The 14673-nt window shown below is 51.2% G+C and overlaps 3 protein-coding genes across 4 annotated transcripts in view; 2 read left to right on the top strand and 1 right to left on the bottom strand.

Annotated features, from left to right (window-relative positions):
- Nucleotides 1-14673, bottom strand: part of ecpas (Ecm29 proteasome adaptor and scaffold) — a 176247-nt gene that overhangs the window by 136209 nt on the left and 25365 nt on the right. The gene's annotated exons all lie outside the window — the stretch shown is intronic.
- exoc1l (exocyst complex component 1 like) lies at nucleotides 1611-4571 on the top strand. Its single transcript, XM_064925901.1, has 3 exons — nucleotides 1611-2151; nucleotides 2833-3047; nucleotides 3653-4571. The coding sequence occupies exons 1-3, from the start codon at nucleotides 2031-2033 to the stop codon at nucleotides 3917-3919; spliced, it is 603 nt and encodes a 200-aa protein (XP_064781973.1). The 5' UTR covers nucleotides 1611-2030; the 3' UTR covers nucleotides 3920-4571.
- LOC135506434 (structural maintenance of chromosomes protein 2-like) lies at nucleotides 6545-13392 on the top strand. The gene is made up of 6 exons (XM_064925826.1): nucleotides 6545-6859; nucleotides 7066-7215; nucleotides 8298-8420; nucleotides 10749-10787; nucleotides 12205-12315; nucleotides 13315-13392. The coding sequence occupies exons 1-6, from the start codon at nucleotides 6692-6694 to the stop codon at nucleotides 13390-13392; spliced, it is 669 nt and encodes a 222-aa protein (XP_064781898.1). The 5' UTR covers nucleotides 6545-6691.

Raw genomic sequence — 14673 nt, 5'->3', positions numbered from 1 at the left:
TCTCTCTCCTCCTCTCCTCCTCTGTCCCAGTCTGTATCTCTCCTCCTCTCCTCCTCTGTCCCAGTCTGTCTCTCTCCTCCTCTCCTCCTCTGTCCCAGTCTGTCTCTCTCCTCCTCTCCTCCTCTGTCCCAGTCTGTCTCTCTCCTCCTCTCCTCCTCTGTCCCAGTCTGTCTCTCTCCTCCTCTCCTCCTCTGTTCCACTCTGTCTCTCTCCTCCTCTCCTCCTCTGTCCCAGTCTGTAGCTCTCCTCCTCTGTCCCAGTCTGTCTCTCTCCTCCTCTCCTCCTCTGTTCCACTCTGTCTCTCTCCTCCTCTGTCCCAGTCTGTCTCTCTCCTCCTCTCTTCCTCTGTCCCAGTCTGTCTCTCTCCTCCTCTGTCCCAGTCTGTCTCTCTCCTCCTCTCCTCCTCTGTCCCAGTCTGTCTCTCTCCTCCTCTCCTCCTCTGTCCCAGTCTGTCTCTCTCCTCCTCTGTCCCAGTCTGTATCTCTCCTCCTCTCTTCCTCTGTCCCAGTCTGTCTCTCTCCTCCTCTGTCCCAGTCTGTCTCTCTCCTCCTCTCCTCCTCTGTCCCAGTCTGTCTCTCTCCTCCTCTCCTCCTCTGTCCCAGTCTGTCTGTCTCCTCCTCTCCTCCTCTGTCCCAGTCTGTCTCTCTCCTCCTCTCCTCCTCTGTCCCAGTCTGTCTCTCTCCTCCTCTGTCCCAGTCTGTCTCTCTCCTCCTCTCCTCCTCTGTCCCAGTCTGTCTGTCTCCTCCTCTCTTCCTCTGTCCCAGTCTGTCTGTCTCCTCCTCTCCTCCTCTGTCCCAGTCTGTCTCTCTCCTCCTCTCCTCCTCTGTCCCAGTCTGTCTGTCTCCTCCTCTCTTCCTCTGTCCCAGTCTGTCTGTCTCCTCCTCTCTTCCTCTGTCCCAGTCTGTCTCTCTCCTCCTCTCCTCCTCTGTCCCAGTCTGTATCTCTCCTCCTCTCCTCCTCTGTCCCAGTCTGTCTCTCTCCTCCTCTCCTCCTCTGTCCCAGTCTGTCTCTCTCCTCCTCTCCTCCTCTGTCCCAGTCTGTCTCTCTCCTCCTCTCCTCCTCTGTCCCAGTCTGTCTGTCTCCTCCTCTCCTCCTCTGTCCCAGTCTGTCTCTCTCCTCCTCTCCTCCTCTGTCCCAGTCTGTCTCTCTCCTCCTCTGTCCCAGTCTGTCTCTCTCCTCCTCTCTTCCTCTGTCCCAGTCTGTCTGTCTCCTCCTCTCTTCCTCTGTCCCAGTCTGTCTCTCTCCTCCTCTCCTCCTCTGTCCCAGTCTGTATCTCTCCTCCTCTCCTCCTCTGTCCCAGTCTGTCTCTCTCCTCCTCTCCTCCTCTGTCCCAGTCTGTCTCTCTCCTCCTCTCCTCCTCTGTCCCAGTCTGTCTCTCTCCTCCTCTCCTCCTCTGTCCCAGTCTGTCTCTCTCCTCCTCTCCTCCTCTGTTCCACTCTGTCTCTCTCCTCCTCTCCTCCTCTGTCCCAGTCTGTAGCTCTCCTCCTCTGTCCCAGTCTGTCTCTCTCCTCCTCTCCTCCTCTGTTCCACTCTGTCTCTCTCCTCCTCTCCTCCTCTGTCCCAGTCTGTAGCTCTCCTCCTCTGTTCCACTCTGTCTCTCTCCTCCTCTCCTCCTCTGTCCCAGTCTGTATCTCTCCTCCTCTGTTCCACTCTGTCTCTCTCCTCCTCTGTAGCTCTCCTCCTCTGTTCCACTCTCTCTCTCCTCCTCTGTAGCTCTCCTCCTCTGTTCCACTCTGTCTCTCTCCTCCTCTCCTCCTTCTCTCCTCCTCTGTCACAGTGTCCATCGCTCTCTCTTCCTCTCCTCCTCTATCCCAGTATCCCTCTCTCCTCCTCTGTTGCTTTCTTCCTCTCTCCTCCTCTGTCCCAGCCTGTCCATCCCTCTCTCCTCCTCTCCTCCTCTGTAGCTCTCCTCCTCTCCTCCTGAACCACTCTGTTGCTCTCCTCCTCTATCCCAGTATCCCTCTCTCCTCCTCTGTTGCTTTCTTCCTCTCTCCTCCTCTGTCCCAGCCTGTCCATCGCTGTGTGTGGAGATGTCGTCCCTACTGAGGAAGGAGATGCAGAGGATGTTGTTTCGACCTGAAGGACAGAAGCTGCAGAAGTTCATAGAGATACATGAAGCAACGCCAGGAAGACATTTTCTCTGTGTCTACGGTAAGAATCAGCATCGTCTGTTTCCTTTTCCTTTTATTCTATTTCTCTTTCTCAATAACGTTCTGTCTGCTTCTGTCTGCGTTTTTTATTTTTTTATTTACTGATGGGTCGACGGTCCCGTGTGGCTCAGTTGGTCGAGCATGATGCTTTTATCGCCAGGGTTGTGGGTTCAATTCCCACGTGGGACCAAGTCTCTTTCCGTTTTTCTCTCCCCCTGACGAGCCTCTGTATTTCTAGTGGTTTTTCTTCTGTTTTCTTCAGTTCTTACTTTCCTTTGGTCTCTGACGCAGAGATGACGAGGTTTCTGTGCAATCGGTTTTTTAGGTCTACTTGTTCTTTTTAATGATGGATGGATTGATTGATTGAAGTCTGTTGATGAGGATACTACAGGGCCGTATAACAACACTGCATCTGCTGTGCAAAATATGTGTAAAAATAGGCTTGAATAGTTTGTCTGTGGATTCAGTCTGTGAAAGTCACCAAATAGAGGAGTTTTTACTTCTTCTCTCTAATTGAATTTGCGTTGCTGCATATCATCCGTTGTCCTCAGGAAAACGACATCCCGTTTGGAACAATGCATTTTATCCACTATTGGGGGAAACGACATTGGTTTTGTTTGAGAAAAAAAACTGCTTGACTTTTTCTTTTCCCGAAACATAATCGTTGTCGTCTGGTCCACAGTGACCAAGACCAAAGAGGTGCAGCTGTGTGTGGTGACATCTCAGAAAGCAATCTGTTCCGGATCAAACAAGTTGCTGAATTCTCACAAATCCGGGTCAAAAAAGAAGCTCAAGTCTCAGTTTTGCCTGAGTTCCTGCTTGGAGGACTCCTACCTGAGGACAGAAGTCTGGCTCCTCCAGGACCTCACCCTGCTGGACGGGCGGGATCCCGACGTGGTAAGGAACACATCGTCATTCTCAGATTTTTGACATATCGTCGTTGTTTACATTTAAGTTTTGACTCTAGGGGCCACCGTGATTCTGTCTTCGCTGCAAGGCGAACAGGGGTTCCATTACAACACACCCTCTCTGTCGCATTCTTCTTCTCGTCCCCCTTTGATGACCTCACCTTTCTTCTCTCCGTCCCCCTTTGATGACCTCACCTCTCTTCTCTCCCCCCTTTGATGATCTCATCTCTCTTCTCCCCCCCCTTGATGACCTCACCTCTCTTCTTCCCCCCCTTCGATGACCTCACCTCTCTTCTCCCCCCCTCTCGTCCCCCTTTGATGACCTCACCTCTCTCCTCCCCCCCCTCTCATCCCCCTTTGATGACCTCACCTCTCTTCTTTCCCCTTTGATGACCTCACCTCTCTTCTCCCCCTTTCGTCCCACTTTGATGACCTCACCTCTCTTATCCCCCCTCTCATCCCCCTTTGATGACCTCATCTCTCTTCCTCCCCCTTTGATGACCTCACCTCTCTTCTCCCCCCTCGTCCCCCTTTGATGACCTCACCTCTCTTCTCCCCCATTTGATTACCTAACCTTCTCCCCCCCCCCTGTAGGACGACCCGTGTTTCCTGATGCACTTCTCCACTGTGAGGTCGGTGACGGCCTTCAGCTGCGGCGCCAAGTACAGCATGGCGCGGGCCCTGGTTGCCCTGAGCGACAAGCACTGCGGGCGGCCTTTGACTCTGGTGAACTATGACCTGGCCTACATCGGCCCGTCGTCTATATATTTGAACAGAGGAGACTGTGTGGTGCTGATGCAGATATGTTTCTACGCCGCTAACCTGGTGTGTCTGTCCTTGTGCCCCGTACCTCTGGACTGAGAGAGATATTTGTATTTATTATGGATCCTCAAGACAGCAGTTACTCTTCCTGGGGTCTGGCAAAATGAAGACAGTTATACCATTTTAGAGAGACTGAGTGTGTGTTTTTTTAACCTTTATTTAACTAGGAAAGTCAGTTAAGAACAAATTCTTATTTTCAATGACGGTCTAGGAACAGTGGGTTTAACTGGTCTAGGAACAGTGGGGTTAACTGGTCTAGGAACAGTGGGTTTAACTGGTCTAGGAACAGTGGGTTTAACTGGTCTAGGAACAGTGGGGTTAACTGCCTCGACAGATTTTTACCTTGTCAGCTACTGGGATTCAATTGTGCAACCTTTCGGGTTACTAGTCCAAGGCGCTAACCACTAGGCTACCTGCCACCTCTACACTCTAACCACTAGGCTACCTGCCACCTCTACACTCTAACCACTAGGCTACCTGCCACCTCCACACTCTACACTCTAACCACTAGGCTACCAGCCACCTCTACACTCTAACCACTAGTCTACCTGCCACCTCTACACTCGAACCACTAGGCTACCTGCCACCTCTACACTCTAACCACTAGGCTACCTGCCACCTCTACACTCTAACCACTAGGCTACCTGCCACCTCTACACTCTAACCACTAGTCTACCTGCCACCTCTACACTCTAACCACTAGGCTACCTGCCACCTCCACACTCTAACCACTAGGCTACCCTGCCACCTCTACACTCTAACCACTAGTCTACCTGCCACCTCTACACTCGAACCACTAGGCTACCTGCCACCTCTACACTCTAACCACTAGGCTACCTGCCACCTCTACACTCTAACCACTAGGCTACCTGCCACCTCTACACTCTAACCACTAGGCTACCTGCCACCTCTACACTCTAACCACTAGGCTACCTGCCACCTCTACACTCTAACCACTAGGCTACCTGCCACCTCTACACTCTAACCACTAGGCTACCTGCCACCTCCACACTCTACACTCTAACCACTAGGCTACCTGCCACCTCTACACTCTAACCACTAGGCTACCTGCCACCTCTACACTCTAACCACTAGGCTACCTGCCACCTCCACACTCTAACCACTAGGCTACCAGCCACCTCTACACTCTAACCACTAGTCTACCTGCCACCTCTACACTCTAACCACTAGGCTACCTGCCACCTCTACACTCTAACCACTAGGCTACCTGCCACCTCTACACTCTAACCACTAGGCTACCTGCCACCTCTACACTCTAACCACTAGGCTACCTGCCACCTCTACACTCTAACCACTAGGCTACCTGCCACCTCTACACTCTAACCACTAGACTACCCTGCCCGCCTCTACACTCTAACCACTAGGCTACCTGCCGTGTGTGAGTGAATGAATCATAGGCTCTATCATTGTATCGATTATACACTATTTAAAATGATTGTCTTTCCGGGTTTCTAAGTCTCTGTGTTGCATGTACTTGTAAATATTTTGTTCTGAACACTGTTCCTTAAGCATGTGAAATGACTCAAGCTAATAATCTGAATTAAAATGTAACAACTTTCCCTTTTGTCTTCTTATGTTGTCATTCCATCAGTTTGAGAAGTTTTTCATAATTTTTCCTCTTTCAAATATCTTCCGTAGATGGCAGCAGCAAAAATCAAATCAACAAACTCTGACATCGTGAGGTTATTTTTGATGACCAAATCAAAGACAGTACAGTATAAAGATGACCAGATCAAAGACAGTATAGTATAAAGATGACCAGATCAAAGACAGTACAGTATAAAGATGACCAGATCAAAGACAGTATAGTATAAAGATGACCAAATCAAAGACAGTACAGTATAAAGATGACCAAATCAAAGACAGTACAGTATAAAGATGACCAGATCAAAGACAGTATAGTATAAAGATGACCAGATCAAAGACAGTACAGTATAAAGATGACCAAATCAAAGACAGTACAGTATAAAGATGACCAAATCAAAGACAGTACAGTATAAAGATGACACAATAAAAGATAGTACAGTGTAAAGATTACCATATCAAAGACAGTGCAGTATAAAGATGACCAAATCAAAGACAGTATAGTATAAAAATAGGCTGAAAGTGCTTCTCCAACAGAAATCTCCGATCACAGTTGTAGGCGACGTCATGGCGACGCTGGCTCGCTAAGCTCATGCGCAGAAACACGTCATCCGGTCTAACGGTCGTCTCCCGCCAAAATTGCGCATGTGCAAACCGTCAAAGACACTCCTTGACTTTCACGAGGTTGTAGTAACAACATGTTCACAACTACTTTAAGACGTTGGCTGTAATCTAGGTAGTGGCTTTCGATTTCGTGACAATTAACAACTATTGAAAAATCTTTCACTTCTCTCGTTGATTTCTCAAACCCCGGCCTGGTCTGTTTCGCTATGTTGCATCTCTGGGTTTAAAAACTCAATGACCAAATTGCCTGATCTAAAACAAACAAGAAAAAAAACACATTGTTTAATATTTACAGCCACATTATTACAAGTATTACAACACTTCAAATAAATTAATTAAAAAAAAAGGTATCAAATAAATTGGCAAGATTTAAAATGGTTTCGAAAAGGTTTTCAACTACATTTTTCCGGACAGGCGCATGCGCAGGACCAGAGAACGGTAGCGTGCCTGGCGCCAAATTTTGAAAAGTGGGAAGTGTTTCTGGTGTTGACTACAACAGCTCTCCGCATAACGTCGTGGTTTGTTTAGACGTTATTACGATATATCGAAAAAGGATTACTTTGGAAAAAGGACAACGTAAAGATGCACATCAAATCTATTATCTTAGAAGGGTTCAAGTCCTACGCGCAGAGGACGGAAATTAACGGATTTGATCCGCTCTTCAACGCTATTACCGGACTCAACGGGAGTGGAAAATCCAACATTCTCGACTCGATATGCTTTCTACTGGGAATATCCAACTTGTCTCAGGTAATATGCTACTTATTCTTTAACTCGCAGAAAAGTTAGTTTTTAATCCGTTGAACTAAAGACATTTCCTTGAAGTTAGCTTGTTGTGATAGCTAGTTAACGTCAGATTACGGTGCCTTACGTTCAATCGAGGGTTACAGTAACGTTAGTAGAGAAGCTATCGATCTGTAACGTTACTTCCGTCTGATCTGAACTTATCTTTCCAGGTGCGAGCAGCAAATCTCCAAGATTTGGTGTACAAGAACGGTCAGGCCGGTATCACCAAAGCCACCGTGTCCATAACTTTCGACAACGCAAACAAGAGTCAGAGTCCGCTTGGATTCGAGACCCACGACGAGATCACGGTCACAAGACAGGTACAGTTGTTCTCCTCGTGTTTCTATTTCCTGTTTGTGGGAAGAGGAATGTTCCTGAATTATATAAATACAGTTCCAAACTGAGGGACACTGCTAGTCCAAACTGAGGGACACTGCTAGTCCAAACTGAGGGACACTGCTAGTCCAAACTGAGGGACACTGCTAGTCCAAACTGAGGGCTACTGCTAGTCCAAACTGAGGGCTACTGCTAGTCCAAACTGAGGGACACTGCTAGTCCAAACTGAGGGACACTGCTAGTCCAAACTGAGGGACACTGCTAGTCCAAACTGAGGGACACTGCTAGTCCAAACTGAGGGACACTGCTAGTCCAAACTGAGGGACACTGCTAGTCCAAACTGAGGGACACTGCTAGTCCAAACTGAGGGACACTGCTAGTCCAAACTGAGGGACACTGCTAGTCCAAACTGAGGGCTTCTACTAGTCCAAATTGAGGGACACTACTAGTCCAAACTGGGGGATACTACTAGTTAACTACAACTTGTGTTAAGTGGTCTGATTTGAACCTTTTATGGCAGAGATGGTAGCTACTGCGTTAGGTCTGAAAATAGTCCCAACTAGGACTGTTCCCCTTCCCATAATCACTACACTAACTGTCCCCTGACGTGATTTCTCAGATGTATTGTTACTAGCTGCTCAAACTGGGGCGACAGGGTAGTGGTTATAGTGTTGGACTAGTAACTGGAAGGTTGTGAGTTCAAACCCCCGAGCTGACAAGGTACAAATCTGTCGTTCTGCCCCTGAACAGGCAGTTAACCCACTGTTCCCAGGCCATCATTGAAAATAAGAATTTGTTCTTAACTGACTTGCCCAGTAAAATAAAAAAACTAGCAATGCTTTTCAAGGTGATAATGTCTCCTGTTTTTTTTTCACAATCACTACACTACTGTATTATTAGCTATTCAAACTAACGTTAATGCCTTTACTATGAAAATATGTATTACTTTGCCATATCCCCTTCAACTCAAAGGTGGTGAGTAGCTATTATTAGCCAATAGCCATTCAAACGGATGCCATTGTATTGTAGGGGAGTCTCACTCCTCTGTATCCTTCTCCGATCCCAGGTGGTGATAGGTGGTAGGAACAAGTACCTGATCAACGGGGTGAATGCCAACAACACCAGGGTACAGGATCTGTTCTGCTCTGTGGGACTCAACGTTAACAACCCCCACTTCCTCATCATGCAGGTAGGTGTTTCCACACCTCGAGGAGCCTGGGGTGTGTTCATTAGTCGCACACTGTCGCAAATCGGTCTTTATTACGAAGAAGAGATTCTATTGGACAAATTCGGGTTCTGTTTTTGGTTTCGAGTGAACACACCGCTGAATGTTCCACTTGTTGATGAGCGGCCCTCTGTATTTGTAGAGCTGACGGGCGGCCCTCTGTAGAGCTGACGAGCGGGGCCCTCTGTATTTGTAGAGCTGACGGGCGGGGCCCTCTGTATTTGTAGAGCTGACGGGCGGGGCCCTCTGTATTTGTAGAGCTGACGGGCGGGGCCCTCTGTATTTGTAGAGCTGACGGGCGGGGCCCTCTGTATTTGTAGAGCTGACGGGCGGGGCCCTCTGTATTTGTAGAGCTGACGGGCGGGGCCCTCTGTAGAGCTGACGAGCGGGGCCCTCTGTATTTGTAGAGCTGACGGGCGGCCCTCTGTAGAGCTGACGAGCGGGGCCCTCTGTATTTGTAGAGCTGACGGGCGGCCCTCTGTATTTGTAGAGCTGACGGGCGGCCCTCTGTATTTGTAGTAGAGCTGACGGGCGGCCCTCTGTATTTGTAGAGCTGACGGGCGGCGCCCTCTGTATTTGTAGAGCTGACGGGCGGGGCCCTCTGTATTTGTAGAGCTGACGGGCGGGGCCCTCTGTATTTGTAGAGCTGACGGGCGGGGCCCTCTGTATTTGTAGAGCTGACGGGCGGCCCTCTGTATTTGTAGAGCTGACGGGCGGCCCTCTGTATTTGTAGAGCTGACGGGCGGCCCTCTGTATTTGTAGAGCTGACGGGCGGCCCTCTGTATTTGTAGAGCTGACGGGCGGGGCCCTCTGTATTTGTAGAGCTGACGGGCGGGGCCCTCTGTATTTGTAGAGCTGACGGGCGGGGCCCTCTGTATTTGTAGAGCTGACGGGCGGGGCCCTCTGTAGAGCTGACGAGCGGGGCCCTCTGTATTTGTAGAGCTGACGGGCGGCCCTCTGTAGAGCTGACGAGCGGGGCCCTCTGTATTTGTAGAGCTGACGGGCGGCCCTCTGTATTTGTAGAGCTGACGGGCGGCCCTCTGTATTTGTAGAGCTGACGGGCGGCCCTCTGTATTTGTAGAGCTGACGGGCGGCCCTCTGTATTTGTAGAGCTGACGGGCGGCCCTCTGTATTTGTAGAGCTGACGGGCGGCCCTCTGTATTTGTAGAGCTGACGGGCGGGGCCCTCTGTATTTGTAGAGCTGACGGGCGGGGCCCTCTGTATTTGTAGAGCTGACGGGCGGCCCTCTGTATTTGTAGAGCTGACGGGCGGCCCTCTGTATTTGTAGAGCTGACGGGCGGCCCTCTGTATTTGTAGAGCTGACGGGCGGCCCTCTGTATTTGTAGAGCTGACGGGCGGCCCTCTGTATTTGTAGAGCTGACGGGCGGGGCCCTCTGTATTTGTAGAGCTGACGGGCGGGGCCCTCTGTATTTGTAGAGCTGACGGGCGGGGCCCTCTGTATTTGTAGAGCTGACGGGCGGCCCTCTGTATTTGTAGAGCTGACGGGCGGCCCTCTGTATTTGTAGAGCTGACGGGCGGCCCTCTGTGTTTGTAGAGCTGACGGGCGGCCCTCTGTGTTTGTGGAGCTGACGGGCGGCCCTCTGTGTTTGTGGAGCTGACGGGCGGCCCTCTGTGTTTGTGGAGCTGACGGGCGGCCCTCTGTGTTTGTGGAGCTGACGGGCGGCCCTCTGTGTTTGTGGAGCTGACGGGCGGGGCCTTCTGTATTTGTAGAGCTGACGGGCGGGGCCCTCTGTATTTGTAGAGCTGACGGGCGGCCCTCTGTATTTGTAGAGCTGACGGGCGGCCCTCTGTATTTGTAGAGCTGACGGGCGGCCCTCTGTATTTGTAGAGTTGACGGGCGGGGCCCTCTGTATTTGTAGAGCTGACGGGCGGGGCCCTCTATTTGTAGAGCTGACGGGCGGCCCTCTGTATTTGTAGAGCTGACGGGCGGCCCTCTGTATTTGTAGAGCTGACGGGCGGCCCTCTGTATTTGTAGAGCTGACGGGCGGGGCCCTCTGTATTTGTAGAGCTGACGGGCGGGGCCCTCTGTATTTGTAGAGCTGACGGGCGGGGCCCTCTGTATTTGTAGAGCTGACGGGCGGGGCCCTCTGTATTTGTAGAGCTGACGGGCGGGGCCCTCTGTATTTGTAGAGCTGACGGGCGGGGCCCTCTGTATTTGTAGAGCTGACGGGCGGGGCCCTCTGTATTTGTAGAGCTGAGTGACATCGTACTGTGGTACCACACGTTTTTTAAATAACTTGAATATATTTTTTTCTCTTTACAATATTTCAGGGGAGAATCACCAAGGTTCTGAACATGAAACCGCCTGAGGTAAGTCTATATACACACACACACACACACACACACACACACACACACACACACACACACACACTGTAGAATCATGAAGTCTTGTAGCAACTTGAAGCTTCTGTAGTACACACACACACGCATCCTGGGGAACGACACACACACACACTCCTTTGCCCTCCTCTCTACATCTCTTCTATAACCCTCCTCCGTAGATCCTAGCCATGATAGAGGAGGCAGCAGGAACCAGGATGTAACACTCTGACCCTCCTCTCTCTCCTCCGTAGATCCTAGCCATGATAGAGGAGGCAGCAGGAACCAGGATGTAACACTCTGACCCTCCTCTCTCTCCTCCGTAGATCCTAGCCATGATAGAGGAGGCAGCAGGAACCAGGGTGTAACACTCTGACCCTCCCTCTCTCCTCCGTAGATCCTAGCCATGATAGAGGAGGCAGCAGGAACCAGGATGTAACACTCTGACCCTCCTCTCTCTCCTCCGTAGATCCTAGCCATGATAGAGGAGGCAGCAGGAACCAGGATGTAACACTCTGACCCTCCTCTCTCTCCTCCGTAGATCCTAGCCATGATAGAGGAGGCAGCAGGAACCAGGATGTAACACTCTGTCCCTCCTCTCTCTCCTCCGTAGATCCTAGCCATGATAGAGGAGGCAGCAGGAACCAGGATGTAACACTCTGACCCTCCTCTCTCTCCTCCGTAGATCCTAGCCATGATAGAGGAGGCAGCAGGAACCAGGATGTAACACTCTGTCCCTCCTCTCTCTCCTCCGTAGATCCTAGCCATGATAGAGGAGGCAGCAGGAACCAGGATGTAACACTCTGTCCCTCCTCTCTCTCCTCTGTAGATCCTAGCCATGATAGAGGAGGCAGCAGGAACCAGGATGTAACACTCTGTCCCTCCTCTCTCTCCTCTGTAGATCCTAGCCATGATAGAGGAGGCAGCAGGAACCAGGATGTAACACTCTGACCCTCCTCTCTCTCCTCCGTAGATCCTAGCCATGATAGAGGAGACAGCAGGAACCAGCATGTAACACTCTGACCCTCCTCTCTCTCCTCCGTAGATCCTAGCCATGATAGAGGAGGCAGCAGGAACCAGGATGTAACACTCTGTCCCTCCTCTCTCTCCTCCGTAGATCCTAGCCATGATAGAGGAGGCAGCAGGAACCAGGATGTAACACTCTGACCCTCCTCTCTCTCCTCTGTAGATCCTAGCCATGATAGAGGAGGCAGCAGGAACCAGGATGTAACACTCTGACCCTCCTCTCTCTCCTCTGTAGATCCTAGCCATGATAGAGGAGGCAGCAGGAACCAGGATGTAACACTCTGACCCTCCTCTCTCTCCTCCGTAGCTCCGAGCCATGATAGAGGAGGCAGCAGGAACCAGGATGTAACACTCTGACCCTCCTCTCTCTCCTCCGTAGATCCTAGCCATGATAGAGGAGGCAGCAGGAACCAGGATGTACGAGTGTAAGAAGATCAGCGCCCAGAAAACCATTGAGAAGAAAGAAGCCAAACTGAAAGAGATCCAGACGGTGAGGCAGCCATCTGACCTGTGACGACGTAGCTCTGTTTCCTGTCCTGGGACCCAAAGGGGCGGAGTTTGTTTTTTCTCTCTAGAAAACTAAGTTCAACTCTTCATCAGGCCTTTAGTTGAATTTGGGTTCAATTAATCAACTCTTCATCACGCCTTTAGTTGAATCTTGGTTCAACTCTTCATCAGGCCTTTAGTTGAATTTGGGTTCAACTCTTCATCACACCTTTAGTTGAATTTGGGTTCAATTAATCAACTCTTCATCAGGCCTTTAGTTGAATTTGGGTTCAATTAATCAACTCTTCATCAGGCCTTTAGTTGAATTTGGGTTCAATTAATCAACTCTTTATCAGGCCTTTAGTTGAGTCTAGGTTCCACTCTTCATCGGGCCTTTAGTTGAGTCTAGGTTCCACTCTTCATCGGGCCTTTAGTTGAGTCTAGGTTCCACTCTTCATCGGGTCTTTAGTTGAGTCTAGGTTCCACTCTTTATCAGGCCTTTAGTTGAGTCTAGGTTCCACTCTTCATCGGGTCTTTAGTTGAGTCTAGGTTCCACTCTTCATCAGGCCTTTAGTTGAGTCTAGGTTCCACTCTTCATCGGGCCTTTAGTTGAGTCTAGGTTCCACTCTTCATCAGGCCTTTAGTTGAGTCTAGGTTCCACTCTTCATCAGGCCTTTAGTTGAGTCTAGGTTCCACTCTTCATCAGGTCTTTAGTTGAGTCTAGGTTCCACTCTTCATCAGGTCTTTAGTTGAGTCTCGGTTCCACTCTTCATCAGGCCTTTAGTTGAGTCTCGGTTCCACTCTTCATCAGGCCTTTAGTTGAGTCTAGGTTCCACTCTTCATCAGGTCTTTAGTTGAGTCTAGGTTCCACTCTTCATCAGGCCTTTAGTTGTGTGTGTAAGTGCTGTGGATCCCCAGTATTGGAGAAATGGACGTAGATCCTACTGTCAACAATGGTGCCTTGGATATTGGTGGCATTTGACTTGTGTTTGTTTGTGTTCAGATCCTGGATGAAGAGATCACTCCTACCATGCAGAAGCTGAAGGAGGTAGGAAGTCCCGTTTTTAGGATGTGTTTTTAGGAGCATGAAATCATCCCTTCAGTTCAACACGACCTTTTCTATCTGTTTGTCCCCTGATGAGTGTGACCCTGGAATTAACACCCCCGAGGATGTTTACTGCACGCTCCTTCCTGTCCCCTCTGTCCATCCCGTGTGACTCAGTTGGTAGAGCGTAGGGCACTTGTAACGCCAGGGGCTGTGGGTTCGTTTCCCACAGGAGAACAATAGGAATTAATAATGTAAGCATTTCAGTAGAGTGAGTGGCTCTGGATAAGAGCGTCTGCTGAATGACTCCCCTTTCATTATCCATCTTTATTCTTTCTGTCTTCCTTCACCGTCCTCTCTCCGTCCCTCTGTCCCCTCTCCGTCCCTCTGTCCCCTCTCCGTCCCTCTGTCCCCTCTCCGTCCCTCTGTCCCCTCTCCGTCCCTCTGTCCCCTCTCCGTCCCTCTGTCCCCTCTCCGTCCCTCTCTGTCCCCTCTCCGTCCCTCTCTGTCCCCTCTTCGTCCCTCTCTGTCCCCTCTTCGTCCCTCTCTGTCCCCTCTTCGTCCCTCTCTGTCCCCTCTCCGTCCCTCTCTGTCCTCTCTCCGTCCCTCTCTGTCCCTCTCTGTCCTCTCTCCGTCCCTCTGTCCTCTCTCCGTCCCTCTGTCCTCTCTCCGTCCCTCTCTGTCCTCTCTCCGTCCCTCTCTGTCCTCTCTCCGTCCCTCTCTGTCCCCTCTCCGTCCCTCTCTGTCCCCTCTCCGTCCCTCTCTGTCCCCTCTCCGTCCCTCTCTGTCCCCTCTCCGTCCCTCTGTCCCCTCTCCGTCCCTCTGTCCCCTCTCCGTCCCTCTGTCCCTCTCCGTCCCTCTGTCCCCTCTCCGTCCCCTCTGTCCCCTCTCCGTCCCTCTGTCCCCTCTCCGTCCCTCTGTGTCCCCCCTCTCCGTCCCTCTGTCCCCTCTCCGTCCCTCTGTCCCCTCTCCGTCCCTCTGTCCCCTCTCCGTCCCCTCTGTCCCCTCTCCGTCCCTCTCCGTCCCCTCTCCGTCCCTCTGTCCCCTCTCCGTCCCTCTGTCTGTCCCCTCTCCGTCCCTCTGTCCCCTCTCCGTCCCTCTGTCCCCTCTCCGTCCCTCTGTCCCCTCTCCGTCCCTCTGTCCCCTCTCCGTCCCTCTCTGTCCCCTCTCCGTCCCTCTCTGTCCCCTCTTCGTCCCTCTCTGTCCCCTCTTCGTCCCTCTCTGTCCTCTCTCCGTCCCTCTCTGTCCCTCTCTGTCCTCTCTCCGTCCCTCTGTCCTCTCTCCGTCCCTCTCTGTCCTCTCTCCGTCCCTCTCTGT

The sequence above is a fragment of the Oncorhynchus masou genome, chromosome 20, assembly GCF_036934945.1.
Source record: "Oncorhynchus masou masou isolate Uvic2021 chromosome 20, UVic_Omas_1.1, whole genome shotgun sequence".
In the NCBI taxonomy this organism is placed as follows: domain Eukaryota; kingdom Metazoa; phylum Chordata; class Actinopteri; order Salmoniformes; family Salmonidae; genus Oncorhynchus; species Oncorhynchus masou.
Note: the sequence above shows the minus strand (reverse complement) of the source record. Positions and strands in the feature narration are given on the sequence as shown.